At 36.2% G+C, this 18,491-nt stretch overlaps 1 protein-coding gene across 1 annotated transcript in view; it reads left to right on the plus strand.

The window, feature by feature from the left end:
- Window positions 1-18,491, plus strand: part of DEUP1 (deuterosome assembly protein 1) — a 128,165-nt gene that overhangs the window by 98,370 nt on the left and 11,304 nt on the right. The window contains exons 11-12 of the mRNA XM_042780569.1: window positions 10,019-10,215; window positions 16,133-16,187. Coding sequence (XP_042636503.1) covers window positions 10,019-10,215; window positions 16,133-16,187 — 252 coding nt within the window. The remainder of the gene's footprint in view (window positions 1-10,018; window positions 10,216-16,132; window positions 16,188-18,491) is intronic.

Here is an 18,491-nt window from a genome sequence, read left to right on the forward strand (position 1 = left end):
GTAGATACACTCCTTGGAGAGAGCAATCATGGGAGAAAGAAGGGCTGCTTATGCACAGGGAGACAGTTCAGGGGGCAGGAGTGCATGGAGGGATGGCACAGGGAAGAGGTAACTATTGGGAGGAAGTAGGAGGGGAGATGTTGCATTGTGGTAAATTGTGGTTAATGTCATGAGACGAAGTGTATGTGAAGTGCTGTATGGAAAGTGTATTTGCTCTGTAAATGTTCACCCAAATCACAATAAAAAGAAAGAAAGAAAATAAAAGTAGATTGCCAATCTTCCTTCCAAGGAGTGGCTGGCAGATTTGAACCACCAGACTTCTTGTTAGTAGTCAGGTGCCTTAGGCACTATGCCAAAACAGGAACCCAATTTATGAATCTTTCACTCCAGTTATACAGTTTCTGCTGATAAATTCCTGTTGGATTCTAGATGGAATAGAATTAAATTTTTATATTAACTTTGAAGGAATTGACATTTTTATGATGGTAAATTGTCCTATCCAGAATATGACATGGCTTTTCATTTCTTTATATCTTACATTCTTCAGTAAGATCTTATAATTTTATTTGTATATGTTCAGTGTCTTTCTTTTTAAGTTTATTCCCAGGTACTTCATAATTCTTCTCACATTTGAGAATTAAATATTTTCCTTTTTCCATATCTAAGAACTTATGGCTAATGTAAAAAAAAAAAAAAAAATCTTATTAATCCTAGTAGTTTCTTTAGTACTAGAGTTCCTTAGAATTTTGTTTTGTTTTGTTTTTTTGAGTTACAGAATCATATCAACAAAAAATAGTTTTGTCTCTTCTTTCCTACTGTTTATATCAGTCATTTTTCATTACATTTGCTAAAACCTCCAAGAAAATATTAAATAATAAGTGATGGCTGACAACTGTCTAGTTTCTGATTTCGATTTAAATAAATTTCTGTCCAGGATAATTTTGTTCTTGATTTATGTTTTTTATTGCACTTATGCTGTTTCTGCCTATTATTATTTTATTTAGAATTTTTATTAAGAATAACTACTGAGTTTTATCAAATGCCTTTTCAGCATCTATGACATCATTTAGTTTGTTGATATAAAATAGACTATGTTTGACAGATTTCCTGATATTGATCCATCTTTGAATTCTCAGAATAAACATTCTCTGTCCCACTCTTACAATTTTGACACATTACTAGATTCTATGTAATATTTTAGATGGTATTTTTAAATGATAATTTAGAACTCTACATATTCCAGATCATCTGTAATCTGTCCCACCCTACCTATCCCTCTGTTTCCCATTAGTCATCTACACAAACCCTCTTCTTGAGCTAGAACTGTCTCAGTCTCATCTGCATATGTGACACTCATTTTATGCTCTTTCTTGCTTCCAAGCTTTCATACATGCTTTAAAAATGGCATAGTTCTGTTAATGCTTCAAATCTCTCAGCATAAACTTTACATGTTATGCAAAATCTTCCTTGATTTTTCTCTGTTCTGGTTAGTTCCCCTTCTTAGACTCATCATAGCATCCTTACCATGATCCTACTTCTGGTGGCTCAAAGGTTAAGTGCTTGGCTGCTGTGTTAGACTGGGTTCTCTAGAGAAGCAAAGCATACATAGAGAGAAAGAAAGAGAAATTTATCTTAGGAAAATGGCTCACACACTTAGAGAAGGTGGCAAGTACCAAGTTTTTGGATCAAAAGTCAAGCTGGAGGCTTTTCCCGGCTCACGCAGCTGCAGGGGCTGAAGAGCTCAAGGTTGACAGGCAGTATACTGGCTGTTGACTCCAATGAATGACGAATCCAAGATCTCCAGGCCAAATGGTGGATTGTTGGCTCACACAGTTGTAGGCAGCACAACAAAATCCCAATCCACAAAAGAGTGTCTCTTTTCCCAGGATGTCCATAAATATATTGGAAGCAGGCCGCACCCCTTGGGAAACTCCCTTTCAATGGCTTGGCTTCTCAAAACATATACATCTGATCCCATCATTGGAACAACCCACATCACAATTGCTTAAACCATACAGAATTGTGGTCCAGCCATGTTGACACACAGCTCCAACTATCACAGCTACTAACAGAAAGGTAAGTGCTTTGAACACACCAGGCTCTCAACAGGAGAAAAGACCTAGAAATCTGCTCTTCTAAAGATTACAACCTAGGAAACCCTATGGGGTCTACTTTGTACCATAGTGTCACTGTGGGTCAGAATCCACTCAACGGCATACCACAACAGCAACAACATTGAAATTATCTGTTTACTTGTCAGTTCCCCATCCCTTTGGTAGCAGCTCATTGAGAACCATTGTACCTCATCCTTTACTACAGTGCCTGAGTATAGGAGACAATGAAAAAGTATTAGATGAGTAAATAAAACAATGAATGAATGAATCCCTTATATCATCTACCTGAATGCTTTCCCTCTATCCTTTATTTTACCAAATTCTACCAGTCTCTTCAGATCTGGATTAAATGTTATCTCCTCCATGAATTCATCTCCAATTACTCTATTGTTGCTGTTGTTAGGTGCCATCGAGTCGTCTCCAACTCATAGCAACCCCATGTACAACAGAACAAAACACTGCTCGGTCCTGTTCCAGCCTCACGAGCCTTGCTATACCTGTGCCCACTGTTACAGCCACTGTGTCAATCAGTCCATCTTGTTGAGGGTCTTCCCCTTTTTTGTTGACGCTCCAGTTTACCAAGCATGACATCCTTCTCCCGGGAATGGTCCATTCTGACAACATGACCAAAGTAGGTCAAAGTCTAGCCATTCTCACTTCCAAGGAGTATTCTGGCTGCACTTCTTCCAGGATAGATTTGTTAGTTCTTTTAGCAGCACATGGTACTTTCAGTATTCTTCCCCAAGACCACATCTTAAAAGCATCAACTCTTCTTTGGTCTTCCTTATTCATTGTCCAGTTCTGACATGCACATGAGGCAGTTGAAAATCCCATGGCTTGGGTTAGGCACACCTTAGTCTTTAAGCAGACATCTTTGTTCTTCATCACTTGAAAGAGGTCTTTTGCAGTTGATTTGCCCAATGCAATATGTTGTCTGATGTCGTGACTGCTGCTTCCATTGGGGTTGATTGTAGAACCAACTAATATGGAATATTTGACAACTTCAATCTTTTCTCCATTTATCATGATGCTGCCTATTGGTCCAGTTATGAGGATTTTCATTTTCTTTATATTGAGGTGTAATCCATACTGAAGACTATAGTCTTCAATCTTCATCAGTAAGTGCTTCAAGTCATTCTTACTTTCAGCAAGCAAAGTTGTGTCGTGTGTGTATCTCAGGTTGTTAATGAGCCTTCCTCCAATCCTGATACCATGTTCTTCATATAGTCCAGCCTCTTGGATTATTTGCTCAGCATATAGATAGAATAAGTGTGGTGAAAGGATACAACCCTGACACACCCCCTTCCTGCTTTTAAACCATGCGGTATCCCCTTGTTCTGTTCAAATGACAGTCTCCTGGTCTATGTACAGGTTCCTCATGAGTATAATTAAGTGTTCTGGAATTCCCATTCTTCTCAATATTATCCATAATTTGTTATGATCCACACAATTGAATGCTTTTCATAGTCAATAAAACACAAGTAAACATCTTCTCTAGGTACAATTTTTTTTCTTATTTGACTGCTAATTAAAAGGTTGGCAGTTCAAACCCATCAACCATTCCATAGGAGACAGATGAGGCCATCTGCTTCCATAAAGATTTACAGCCTTAGAAACCCTGTTGGGGCACTTCTACTCTGTCCTGCAAAGTCCCTATGAGTCAGAATTGACTCATTGGCAATGGGTTGTGTTTTTTGTTTCTTGTGTGTGTGTGTATGTGCGTTTTTAAAATTTCTTTAGCACTGATAACCATAACAATTTAGTTTTAAATTGTCTTATTTTTAGTTGTTTAATGTATTTATGTTTTGTCTCATAAGTCATAGACTTCTTGAGAGCAGATATGAAAATTTTTCATAAAAAAATGAAAAACCAAACTCACTGCCATCAAGTCAATTCCAACTCATAACAACCCCCTTTGGGTTTCTGAGGCAGTAAATTTTTATAGAAGCAGATTACCTAGTCTTTCTTCCTTGGAGTGGCTGGTGGGTTTGAACCACCAACCTTCTGGTTAGCAGTCAAATGCCTTAGGACCTACATAACCAGAGCTCTCCCATGGAGTTTGGTAGGGCTCAATGAGTTGTTTTATTATTATTATTAAAAAAAAAAAAAAAAAAACTTGTTATTGTGTTTTAGGTGAAAGTTTACACACCAAATTAGTTTCCCAGTCAACAATTCCTACACAAATTGCTCTGTGCAGTTGCTAACCACCCTCACTGCACTGTCAGCACTCTCACCATTTCCACCCTGACTTCCCTGTTTCCATCTCTCCAGTTTCCTTGGGCCTCCTTGCCTTCTCATCTTTGCTTTTGGGCACTTGTCACCTATCTGTATAATTGATTGTTCTAGCTCAATGAGTTCTTGTGAATTGATTTGTTTCACCTGCAGTCTACAAGCCATGACTAAGTTATCCATGGAAACTGTTATTAAGGCCATTAAAGAAATTGCCAAAGCTTTCTCTTATCTCACTTCCTGCATGACATATTCTCAGTCCCAATAGCTGATGCCATTCATTTATTTAAAAAATAAAATAAAATAGAGTTCATACCACTTGCTGTCAGTTCTGACTCTTGGCAACCTCATGTGTATCAGACAGAATGTGCTACATAGGGTTTTCAGTGGCTGGTTTTTTGGAGTAGATCACCGGTCCTTTCTTTCAAGGTGACTCTGGGTAGACTCAAACCTCCAACCTTTCAGTTAGCAGCCAAGTACTTAACCATTTGCGCCATCTAGAGATTCCTCTTTTAGTTCATACTTGGTTCAATATGATTTAACATCTAATTATACTGTATATTTTTCATTGTTCTTCATGCATGTTATTTTGTCTATACAATTTTCTTGTATTTTTCATGAAGACATGGTCAGGTCACATTTTCATACTTAGATTACCTCTGCCCTTAGCACATACATATCCAATATATATTTATTTACAGATTGGATAATTCACTCACTCACTACCATCCAGTTGGATCTGACTCGTAATAACCCCACCTTGAGTTTCTAAGGCAGTATTACTACAGGAGTAGGTTGTCTCATCTTCCTTCCAAGGAGTGGCTGGTAGGTTTGAACTGCCAGCCTTCTGGTTAGCAGTCAAGTGCCTTAGGCACTACGCTTTGGTGTATGGCCTTCTATGTAATGCTTATTAGAATTGTATTTAATGATATATATTTCATGCAGGATTATAATTCATATATGAAAATATTTATAATTGCGCTCTATTTTTTTGTGTATAAGAGATTTGGTATTGACTCATAATTGAAACAGTTAAGCTGCATCCAAAAAAGAAAAACTCAAGTATCTATTGAATAAAAGAAGAAAAGAATTAAATATAATTATTTTTTCTTTAGGATACAATATATTATGTCACTTATTTAGTTCTCATTTATTTAAAATTTTCATGAAGAAAGCTCATATCCTGTTATATGTTAAAATCTCATAATTAGATAGTTAATTCTTTCTGAAATAATTGAAATGGATAAATAACCTTAGAATTAAATAATTTATATGCTGGAATTTTCCCTCAGGCAATAAAAAACAAAATATTTACATCATTATTGTTTAATCTTGTAAAATATGTGGCATTCAGATAATATTATAATAATAACTACTTTTTCTTTCTGGACAAGTGAAATTACTGACCTTAACATGGGTCACTTCTAAATAACTAACTAACACTAGCTTTGAAAATTCTTCTACTTGATTAATTCTGAAGCTCCCTTCTCATTTACACTTAGGGAAAGGAATTTTTTATTTATAATTATTTTTAATGCTTATGTCTGTCCTAAGGAGCTCTGGTAGCATAGTGGCTAAAGCACTTGACTGCTAACCAGAAGGCTGGTGGTTCAAACCCACCAGCCACTCCTCGGAAGGAAGGTTGGGCAATCCTACTTCTGTAGTGAAACTGCCTCAGAAACCCAAGGAGGGGTCGCTATGAGTCGGGGCCGACTCGACGGCACATAACAACAACAACAACAACATGTCTGTCCTATGGTAGGAATAGCAATCCTGCCTTCAGTCACCATCCAGTGCATGCTTGGGGCTATGGCAACTCCCATTTTCTTCTAGAGAATGTATTTGTGCAATGTAAAAATTTTCCTCAGGTTGCAGTGAGATACCTGGAATAGCAATAGAACTAGCAAGAGGCTCCTGACTCTGAAAAAGATATATTTTCTTGGGGTTTGTACAGAAACTTGACTAGAGAGAGAAGTGGGGAATTCTTTTTTATTCTGCTCCTGGGTAGCTAAAGAAGAATCAAGGTTATCATGATAGTTTTCTGTGATTCCAAATTTACATAGTCCTATAATATACTTAAGGAGCTTTGGTGGCATAGTGCCTAAGACATTTGACTGCTAACCAGAAGGCTGGCAGTTCAAACCCCTCAGCCATTCCTTGGAAGGGAAGGTTGGGCAAAATACTTCCGTAGTGATACCACCTTGGAAACCCAAGGAGGGGTCGCTTTGAGTCGGATCCAACTCGATGGCAGTGAGTTTGGTTTGGTTTTTGGTTCATAGTATACTTAAGGAGCTCTGGTGGCATAGTGGTTAATGCGTTCAGCTGCTAACCAAAAGGTCAGCAGTTAGAACCCACCATCCACTCAGTGGGAAAAGGATGAGGCAGTTTGCTTTGATAAAGATTTACAGCCTTGGAAACCCTGTGGGACAGTTCTACTCTGTCCAAAAGGGTTGCTGTGAGTCAGAATCAACTCTAAGGCAGTGGGTTATAATATGCATAGGAGGAACCCTAGTGGTGCAGTGGTTAAAGCAGTAAGCTACTAACTAAAAATTGATAGTTTGAACCCACTAGTCTCTTCCCGGAAGAAGGATTTGGCAGTCTGTTTCCGTAAAGATTTCCACTGAGGAAACCCTGTAGTGCAGTTCTACTCTGCCCAAAGGGTCGCTGTGAGTAGAAGTAGGTGATGGGGTTTTTTAACATAATATGCTTATTATTCCTTCATTTAAGGAAGTTGTAATAAAATCAGGTTTAATCAGAACTCAGAATTTGTGGTAGACTAATTTGCCTTTCATTATCTATAAAGATAAAGTTTGTTAAATAAAATAATAATAGAAAATTTGACATTGATTTATATACTACAATTTAACATACTGACTATAAAACATAAAAGCCAGTCCCTCATTACAAATACGTTGTTAGACTAATTATTTTGAATATATATGAATTTAAAAAGAAATACTGTGTATACCAAATGATATTATTATTCATACACTTCAGTAATCCAACTGGCCTCATCGTAATGTGTCCAAGTAAATATGCACTAAGAGGAGTTTTGCCATTTTCAGGAAAAAAGAAAAGGAACTGAGATATCTAGCAATAGAATTTAATCAGTGTGTATTTTCACATGATAAACAACTAGTAGGGGGATGTATTCCTGAAATAACTAGAAAAGTATCCAAAAAAATGTGAAATTAAAGAGACCCCAAAAATGTTATTGTCAAGGCAAATTGAATATGCTCTTAAATATGAATCATGTAAGTACATTACCTATGTAATTCTTTCAGGTCATGCTCACAACACTTATTTAATTATGATCTATTTACAAAAATTTCTTAAATCATTATATAATTACTTTAAACCAACAATGGATGAGAAAGAGTCACAGATGAAATTTAATTTTATAGAGAAAACTTGAGTAAAATTTTAATTGAGGAGACTGTCAAGAATTACACATATTGATTAGTAGATATCTTATTAGTCAACATTTTTTATCCTATCCAAGACCTTTTTCAGATAGATATGCCCATGTGGATTTTGTTTTTTAATGAAGGACAAAATTTTATAAGACTCTGACTCCTTTATATTTGTTACAAATCGACTCTAATTTTAGAATAAACAATCCTTTCTCTTTTAAAGCAGAAGACTACAGATTGCATTTTTATCTGACCAGTGCATCTCAAATGAGTACATGTTGAAAAATCCTAAAGGCAGTAGCCTAACTAGCAAGGAAATGCCTTCAGTGGCCCTTCTTTTCCAAAGGGTACCTTCTTTAATAGACAGTGAAGCATATTGGAAAAGATTGCCTTCCTGGAGCATATTTTTTTGATCCAAAAGTGAAATCAAGTATGTGTAGGCAGTAAACAGAAAATGTAGTAAGCAGGTTTGGCTTTTGAAGCAAAAAATGAAACAAGTAAGCATTTTTAATACCTACAATATATATATAGTTCTACACTTATTTATCACTATTGCTAATATGATAGTGTATGAATAATTATATATGTGCAATTAGTAAAAAGGGTTCACATGATTTTATGGATGCTAGTCATAGCTTGGGAGCTCTGGTAGCGTAGTGCCTAAGGCACTTGACTGCTAACCAGAAGGCTGGTGGTTCAAACCCACCAGCCACTCCTTGGAAGGAAGGTTGGGTAATCTATTTCTGTAGTGATACTGCCTTGGAAACCCAAGGAGGGGTCGCTATGAGTTGGTCTGACTTAACAGCACATAACAACAACAACAGTCATAGCTTATCAAATGACACTCAAAGCCTTATATTTAGGAACTTCAAAAAGACTGTTCTAAGCTACAATCATTTTATAGTCTTATAGTTGCACCATACAAGTTTGGAGCTTCAAAAGAAATATTTTATTCTTTATGCTATTTGTACTAAAATATTATCTTTCTGAAAGCAGAAAACTATTGTTTAATCAGCAGTTATACAACACCTGGTGTCTTAGCTACCTAGTGCTGCTGTAACAGAAATGCCACAAATAGATGGCTTTAACAAACACAAATGTATTCTCTCATGGTTTAGGAGACTAGAAGTCTGAAATTAGGGTGCCAGCTCTGGGGGAAGGCTTTCTCCCTCTGTGTGCTCTGGGGGAAGGTCTTTGTCTCCTTTCAACATCTCTGGGCCCAATATTCCTTGGAAATCTCCATGTGTCTGGGCATTAATCTTTCCTTGGATCTAGGAGTTCTCAGCACAGGGACCGTGGGTCCAAAAGACATGCTCCACTACAGGCTCTTTTTTTTTTTTTGGTGGTGCTGAGGTTCCTACCTCCCTGCTGGCTTCTCCCTCCTTTTATATCTTGTAAGATAAAAGGTGATGCAGGCCACACCCCAGGGAAACCCCTTAGGTCAGATCAGTGCTGTGATCTAAGTAAGGGTATTACATCCCACCCTAATCCCCTTACAACTGATTGACTAATCACATCAGATCACATCATGGGGAATAATTGCCAAATTACATCATTACATAACTGCCAACCACTGAGAATCATGGCCTAGCCATGCTGACACATATTTTGGGTGGACACAATTTAATCCATGACACCATTATAGAAAGGACTATATAGAGTCATTTAAAGCATTTTCATTTGAGAATATATCCTATATTTTAAAATTTTGTAAGAAGAAAAGTTAGACTCTCCCTAAGTAACTTCTTGCAGCATTTAATTAAAACATTGGAAATCTTTATTCTTGCTCTAAACTTCTCATTTTGTGATTTAAACATGTTTCATATTCTAATCTGAGAACACATTAAAATTGGGTGGCCCCTACCCAATACTAAAATGTAAGTATGAAGCTACATTGGTCAAATTTGTGTCATTCTAGCACAATTTCAACTGTAATGTCAATAGTCCAGAATTAGACTGTAGTCTATATGAATCTGTTGTTGTTGTTTGTTGTTGTTGTGTGCCGTCGAGTCGGACCCAACTCATAGCGACCGCTCCTTGGGTTTTCAAGGCAGTATCACTATGAAAGTAGATAGCCCCATCTTCCTTCTGAGGAGTGGCTGGTGGGTTTGAACCACCAGCCTTCTGGTTAGCAGTCAAGTGCCTTAGCCACTATGCCACCAGAGCTCCTCTACTTTTCTGACACACCTGTCCAAATGCATAGAAAATATTCATCAGTCATAACTAACAATATATTCAATGACAATTTATTTTCTGCTCTAGGGTATGGACCTCACTAACAAGGAACAGTCAAGGTATACATCTATAAACAAACTGGAATGTGAGAATCAAAGGCTCCGAAACGATCTCGCAAAACTTCATGCCAATGGCAAATCAGCATGGACTAATCAAAATATATATGCAGAAACAGTAAGGCACGCCTATCAAAGCCAAATGAAAATGAAAGAAAATGAAGATAGGTATGCTGATTCCATTATATAAGAATAGCAATTTAATTGAAATGTATTTTAAAGCATTCAAATTATAATTTTATTCTCTTCAGTTCCTTAAAAATTAATTTATAGTCATAATGCAGGAGTCTAGATACATTGTTTTTAAGAAAATCTGTGTTGTCAAGAGCTTTCAAAATATACAATTAAACTTAAACATAGAAAATGGAAGACATTTGTAACTAATTTAAGAGACAAAAGTTGTTTAACAACAATGACAGATTGAATAAGTATGGTGAAATCATACAACCCTGACACATACCCTTCCTGATTTTAAACCATGCAGTGTCCCCTTGTTCTGTTCAAATGACAACCTGTTGGTCTATGTACAGTTTCCTTATGAGAATAATTAAGTGTTTTAGAAGTCCCATTCTTCAAAATGCTACTTATAATTTGTTATGATCCACACAGCTGAATGGCTTTGCATAGTCAATAAAACTCAGGTGAATATCTTTCTGGTATCCTTTACTTTCAGCCAAGATCCATCTGACATCAGCAATGATATCCCTGGTTCCACGTCTTCTGAATCCAGCTTGAGTTTCTTGAAGTTCTCTGTCAATATACTGCTGCAACTGATTTTGAATTATCTTCAGCAAGATTTTACTTGCATGTGATATTAATGATATTGTTTGATAACTTCCACATTCTGCTCGATCACCTTTCTTTGGTATGGTCACAAATATGGCTGCCTTTCAATTGGTTGGCCAGGTAGCTGTCTTCCATATTTCTTGGCATAAATGAGTAAATGCCTCCAGCACTGCATCCATTTGTTGAGACAATTCCTGGAGCCTTGTTTTTCACCAGTTCCTTCAGTGCAGCTTGGACTTCTTCCTTCAATACCATTGGTTCTTGACTATATGCTACCTCCTGAAATAGTTGAACATCATCGACCAGTTCTTTTTGGCACAATGACTCTGTGTATTTCCTCCATCTTCCTTTGATGCTTCCTACATCATTCAGTATTTTCCCCATAGAATCCTTTGATGTTGCAACTCAAGAATTGATTTTTTTCTTTGGTTCTTTAAGCTTGAGAAATCCCAAGTGTATTCTTCCCTTTTGGCTTTCTAACTCCAGGTCTTTGCACATTTCATTATAATACTTTGTCTTCGCAAGCTGCCCTTTGAAATTGTCTGTTCAGCTCTTTATCTTATCATTTCTTCCATTCACTTTACTCTTCATTCAAGAGAAAGTTTGAGAGTCTCTTCTGACATCCATTTTGGTCTTTTTTTTTTTTTTCCTTTTCTGCCTTTTTAATGTATGATAGTCTTGATGTCATCCCACAACTCATCTGGTTTTCAGTCATTAGTGTTCAGTGCATCAAATCTGTTCTTCAGATGGTCTCTAAATTCAGATGGGATATAGTCAAGGTTGTATTTTGGTTCTCATGGGCTTGTTTTAATTTTCTTCAGCTTCAACTTGAACTTGCATATGAGCAGTTGACAGTCTGTTCCACAGTCAGCTCCTGGTCTTATTTTGACTGGTGATATAAAGCTTCTCCATTGCCTCTTTCCACAAATGTAGTAAATCTGATTCTTGTGTATTCCATTTGATGAGGTCCACATGTATATGTTGGACTGTTTATGTTGTTGAAAAAGGGCATTTACAATGAATAAGTCACTGGTCTTGCAAAATTCCCTCATGCAATTTCCAGTGTCATTTCTATCAACAAGGCCATATTTTCCAACTGTGGATGATTCTCCTTTGTTTCCAACTTTTACATTCCAATTACCAATAATAATCAAATATCTGAATTACATGTTTGGTCAATTTCAGACTGTGGAAGCTGGTAAAAATCTTCAATTTCTTCATCTTTGACTTTAGCGGTTGTTGTGGAAATTTGAACAATAGTAGTGTTAATTGGTCTTCCTTTTACATGTGTAGATATTATCCTATCACTAACAGCACTATACTTCAGGTTAGATCTTGAAACATTCTTTTTGATGATGACTGGGATGCTGTTCCTCTTCAATTTGTCATTCCTGGTATAGTAGACCATATGATTGTCTGACTCAAAATGGCCAATACTAGTCCATTTCAGCTCACTAATGCCTAGGATATCAATTTCTATGCATTCCATTTCATTTTTGACAGGTTCCAGTTTTTTTAGATTCATATTTTGTACATTCCACTTACTAATAGATGTTTGCAGCTGTTTCTTCCCTATTTGAGTTGTACTCCAGCATCAAATGAAGGTCCCCAAAGCTTTACACCATCTATGTCATTAAAGTCAACTCTGCCTTGATGAGGCAGCTCTACCCTAGTTGTATTTTGAGTGCCTTCCAACCTGAGGGGCACATCTTCTGGCACTATATCAGACAGTGTTTCAGGACTAGTCGTAAAATTTTCCAGTAACATATCAGACAGTGTTTCACTGGTATTCACAAGGTTTTCCCTAGCCAATTTTTTCAGAAGTGAATAGCCCCATCCTTCTTCCAAGTCTGTCTTAATCTGGAAGCTTTGCTGAAACCTGTCCACCATGGGTGGTGACCCTGCTGGTGTTTGAAATACCAGTGGTATAGCCTCCAGCCTCAAAGAAACATGCAAACCACCACAGTACACTTGCTGACAGACTAGTGGTGAATTCTGTATACTGAGCAAATAATCTGAGAAGCTGGGTTATATGAAGAACACAGCATCAGAATTGGAGGATTAACAACCTATAATATGCAGGGACACAAACTTGCTTGCTCAAAGTGCAGAAGACTTAAAGCACTAACTGATGGAGATTAAAGACTACAACATTCAGTATGGATTACATCTCAACAATGGATTACATCTAAAACAAAAGTCCTCACAACTGGACCAATAAGCAACATCATGATAAACAGAGAAAAGATTGAAGTTGTCAAAGATTTCATTTTACTTGGATACACAGTCAACACCCATGGAAGCAGCAGTCCAGAAATTAGATGTTGTATTGCACTGGGCAAATCTACTGCAAAAGACCTCTTTAAAGTTTTTAAGAGCAAAGGTGTCACTTTGAAGACTAAGGTGCACCTGACTCAAGCAATGGTAATTACAATAGTCTCATATACATGTGAGTGCTGGACAATGAATAAGGAAGACCACAGAAGATTGATGAACTTGTACATCAGTTGTGCAGTTGGTGAAGAATATTGTCTGCACCATGGACTGCTAGGAGACTGAAAAAAATCGGTTTTGGAGAAAGTACAGCCAGAATGCTCCTTAGAAGCAAGAATGGCCAGACTTCGTCTCTCATTCTTTAATCATGTTGTCAGAACAAACCAATCTCTGGAGAAGGATATCATGCTTGGTAAAGTAGAGAGTCAGTGAAAAGGGGGAAGACCCTCAATGAGATCAATTGGTTGCATTGATGGAATCAAGAAGCATGGCAAGATGGTGAGGGTGGCGTGACCGAGCAGTGTTTCCTCCTGTTCTACATGGGATCCCTATAAATCAGAACTGACATGAAGGCACCTAATAACAGCAACATTCAGTTTTAATAAAAGATTCATTGGGTCTCTGGATGAAACATCTCTGGAAGCCTTTTACTATTTCCCAACCTTGGAAAATGCTCAGCATACAAAGTTAAACAAGTTTCTTTTTCACAAGACTTCTCAGAGTCATTAATATGCTAATGTTATTAAGAGTCTCCAAGAAGGGGCATGGTTTGTAGTGTACCCGTAACTTACTTGATATCAGATTTATTTACAATCTAAGATATTGAGAAATGATGGACCAATAGGTCCAGACCCAACTTCAATTCAACTTTTGCTCAGAAACCTCCTAATATTAGGATAGGAAAACCTTAGACATGGTTTTCATATCCTGTAATTAATATTTACAACCTCAGGAAACTATCCTTCATAAGCAACCTTCTTAAGCCTCAATTTCCCAACTGACAAATGGAGATAATAATCATTGAGTTTTCCTGAGGATTAGGGGAAAATTCATGAAAAACACATAGCTCCAAAAGTGTTAGCCACTATTACTGTTGTTATTATTAATAACAAATTATTATTATTTATAATAATAGCAATACTTCTCCATCAATTCACAGTACCTGAAAAGGATATTTTAGATATGTAAATGCATGAATATGGCATTTCCTCAAAGATAGTCTTGTGAGTTGGGGTTGATGCCAAGGTCAACTTTGTAACTGAGCATGCCAGTTCTACAGGTATAGAAATCCATAAATCCATGGGACATATTAAAAAACATGTTGTTCAACATTCTTATGAACATAGTATAGCTCTCTCCTGCTTTCACCACCTCAGCTTTCTATGTAGTAGATGGATGTATTGAAGTCCAACAAAGAGTCAGCAACCATTCAAAAAGTGCTAAATCCATAACCTCTTAACCTCTTTTGGCAGTTAAGAAAGGAATGAGGGAAGACTCATGCTACTCCCAGAAAAGGTCTTGATGGTGGGGCAGTGGGGCAGCAGTTGTACAGAAACAGTGTAAGGAGGATGAATCAGGTCCTTGTACCACAGCCATGGACTAGGTCTCTGGTGAATGTGCCCATGTTGACTGGCCAGTGAAACTGAAAACAGATCGAAGGGGTGTAATCTTGATGTTGATGTAAGAATATGGTTCCTTATGTATATTCTTTATAAAATGTTTCCCAACCCTGTGGGTTCAGTTCTCCATGGGTTGAATATGACCCCCACATTTATAGTTATCTCATTGTAAGGGAAATCTTGTCCCCAGAGAAACTGTAAAGAGTCTTCTTGTGTATATTAGGTGCTGATCTGCACTGAAAACCCACTGTGTGTGCAGAACACTGCTTCCTCCTCTTGCTTGTTTGGAGTAACTTTGAAAGCCGTAGATGAAGGTATAACATGTTGTTATTTAAACAAAAAGACAGCTACCTGCATTTTATTATTTTCTAAAAGTATTTTTGTTGTTTGGATTGCCCCCTTTTTTCTCTTTGTGAAACAGTACAGAATGTGCTAAAAGTGCCTAACACAAACAAGACAGTAGGGGACACAGACACCAACATAAGAGGTAAAATGCTCGGCAGGAGATTATCTTAATAAGCAATTTGAACTACTATTCCTGTTGCAAAGCCTTGTGTCCTGCCAGTTTCATTTGTTGAAAGTTTCACTAAATTTGTTTTAATGCCTTGTCTGATTTCAGTGTTCTCCAGTGACCTGATTTTAAAAGAAACAGCATTTCAAATGTTCTGAATAAATTATTAGCACATAAAACCCACTACGGGGAAGAATTGTTGAGATACAAGGACACTGTGAACTCCCCAGTGGGGATATCTATAAGGCAGATATTTCTCTATTAATTTTAGCAAGCGAGAAATGAAATACCCTTTCTTTCCCTCACAGCATAGTCAAATAGTAAAAGTTGTATATATTTGTTAAGCATAAGTTAATCCAAAAATATAAATGAATATATGAGCTATCTGTACATGTCAGTGAATAATGCAATAAGCTTCTTTTTAAACTCTGTGGGGAAAGAAAATAGCTTTATGGTCAACACATATGAAGATAGTGTTCTCCAAACTTGTAAAGTCCACAGTTAACGTTTTATTAAGCACTTCTTTTAATTTAGGATTTGTACTATGCATTACTAAAATAATCTTCTCTCTACTTTGAAGCAGTTCAGATTTTGTTATCATTTCAGTCCTATTAGAAATGAAGTTAAGCTTTTAACGTCCACCCCATATGTATTTTGGGATATTCTAAAAGATTTGCTTTCCAATAAGACTGTTACTCAGCACTTTTAAAAAAATGAGTGAGATGCAATTGTATTTGATGAGGATGTATTGCATATTGTATTTAAAAGTTAGGATTTTGACATTTAAGGGCATTTACAAGCTAATTTGGACAGGTGATATCCAGAGCTATTAATGTATAACTAATTTTAATGACAAATCACTTTTGTAATAAATAGTGTTTTATCTCTATGTAAGATACATACTAAAAACTAAATTTATGGTTTTAAAAGTTTTACCACCTACCGGAAAGGTATTAGAAATCACAAACATTAATCATTAAAATGGCTTCAACTCTAGTCAATAAATTAAGTTTCTAATACCAATAAAATAAAATAAAATAAACCATAATGTCAGCAGGTTTGTCATAACGACTTACAGGATATCTAGTAAAAAAAGAAAAAGAAAGAAAGGTCTTCTAGAAGGCAAAAATAAGTTGAAACAATTTGTACCATGGCATTGGTCAACAAGGAGGAAAACACAGCAGGCAGAACAGTTCTGGACTGGGAGACAATAAGCAGTTTGACAAAATAAGGAGCATCATAGGAAGTATTAGAAGTTGAGGCTGGAAAAAGGTAAGTTAGCATAGTTTGTGAAGGGCTCTTGTTCCATGCCGAGAACATTCTCCTCCAGTCCAGGGGGAAGTTAATGGAGGTACATGATTGGATGTGCATGTCAGACAACTCTGGAAACTGCATGGATAGTCCACTCAAATCTCAAGCACACAGAGTTCTGCTCCATAACAAAGCAAATGGGTTCTACCATTTTGGGAAAAGTAGGTGGAGGCCTTGGAAAAAGGCCTGTGGAAAACTTCATTGAACATCAGCTTGTGAAGAGACATTAAAAGCCTTCTAAAATAATCTTTAAGATAGCCTTTAAATTGATATACTTAGCACTTTATGCAAGGTGGTTTTATGAAGTATTTGAATAGCTATAGTCTAGAATAAGAACTTGTCAGATATAAAGTTGATTTAAAGCAAAGTACAAAGTCATCTAGTCTTTCTTTTCCATCTCTACATTTTATTGATCTTACAATAAAAAGAATGTTCCTATATAAATTTTAGCAATTAACACCATGAAACTGTATCTATACATCCAAAGCTAAATGGAAAATTGAGATAATTATTTAGATAATTTAGGATAAATAATAGTTTGCCTGACATCTCTGTATGACTGAGATTACAGAGAGATATATATTTCTTTGAAGTGTAGATGGTAGCCTCACTCCAATTAAAAGGTTCAGCTAAAGATTATATGCAGATGTACTATGCAATTGTTATAATTCTATTTGAATTATAGGATGTTTCCTCTTATTGTGCACATCATAAACTGTTATTTCAGTTTAGTTTGCTGTTCTGTTTCCATGGTAATTATGGTTTGGGAGAATGGGTAAAAAAAAACAAAAAACATATATTTCAAGATAAGTAAAAATGGAAACATGTTGTGTTTGTTTTTATGCACTAACTTACAGATGCCTCACTTAACTTTTATTGCCATTTGTATGCATAGCCTTTGAAAATATTTGCATAATAAGAAACAAGTTTATATAGCTAGTTTTGGGATAAGAATAGAGAAAAATAATGTGATTTTTTTTAACTGTGTGTCAAATTAAAATATGAAGGCTTTGAAATAGCTAATACTATGGAAAATTTGATTATTAGTAAAAATAAACAATTACATTGAAGATATTTTTATGTTTTCTTTGTCTTTGATGATTTTGATTAAATTTATTCCATATTTTCATGAATTAATGTTCAGAAAAATATTTACTTAATCCCAAACAGCCCACACTGCTAGGATCTTTTTGTGTAAAATTTTAGGGTGAATTGGATTCTTTTATTATTTGTTTGTTTGGTCAGCTACCAAAACTTAAAATCTCAGTAGGTTGCCTTTAGCGTCACCTTCTACCATTTGCAACAACTTCCATATTGTGTCTTTCATTCAAATTATGGGGTTTGAAGTTAAGAAAACTTGGATTTGAGTTCAAAATCCAAAGTTCTCACTCCCTAATAATTTATTTTGATTAAAGAAACTAATGATTGGATAAATAATTTAACTTTTAAGTCTTTGTTTCCTCATCTGTGAATAATAACCACTCTATAGGGCTTTTAGAAGATCAAATGATTCCAAAATAATAATAGTAGTAATGCCTAATCTTTATTGAACCCTTACTATGTGCCAAGAGTTGTGTTCTAGATGTTTTGCATTTATTAATAATTCAATCCTCATAGCAACCATTTTTTTTATAAATGAGAAAATTAAAGTCACAGGGAGATATAGTGACCTGCTCATGCTATACAGCTGATAAGTAGAGGAGCTAGGAGATAATATAAATTGAAAACATGTTGTAAATTATTAAATCCTATAGAAATTAGGATTATTATTATACAAAGCCTTGTTCTGTTGTTGTTGCTGTTGTTGTTATGTGCCGTTGAGTCGGATCTGACTCATAGCAAACCCTTCTTGGGTTTCCGAGGCAGTATCACTACAGAAGTAGATTGCCCCATCTTCCTTCCGAGGAGTGGCTGGTGGGTTTGAACCGCCAGCCTTCTGGTTA

The sequence above is a fragment of the Orycteropus afer genome, unplaced genomic scaffold (genome assembly GCF_000298275.1).
Source record: "Orycteropus afer afer isolate SDZICR_OR568_19922 unplaced genomic scaffold, OryAfe1.0 scaffold00047, whole genome shotgun sequence".
Taxonomy (NCBI): Eukaryota; Metazoa; Chordata; class Mammalia; order Tubulidentata; family Orycteropodidae; genus Orycteropus; species Orycteropus afer.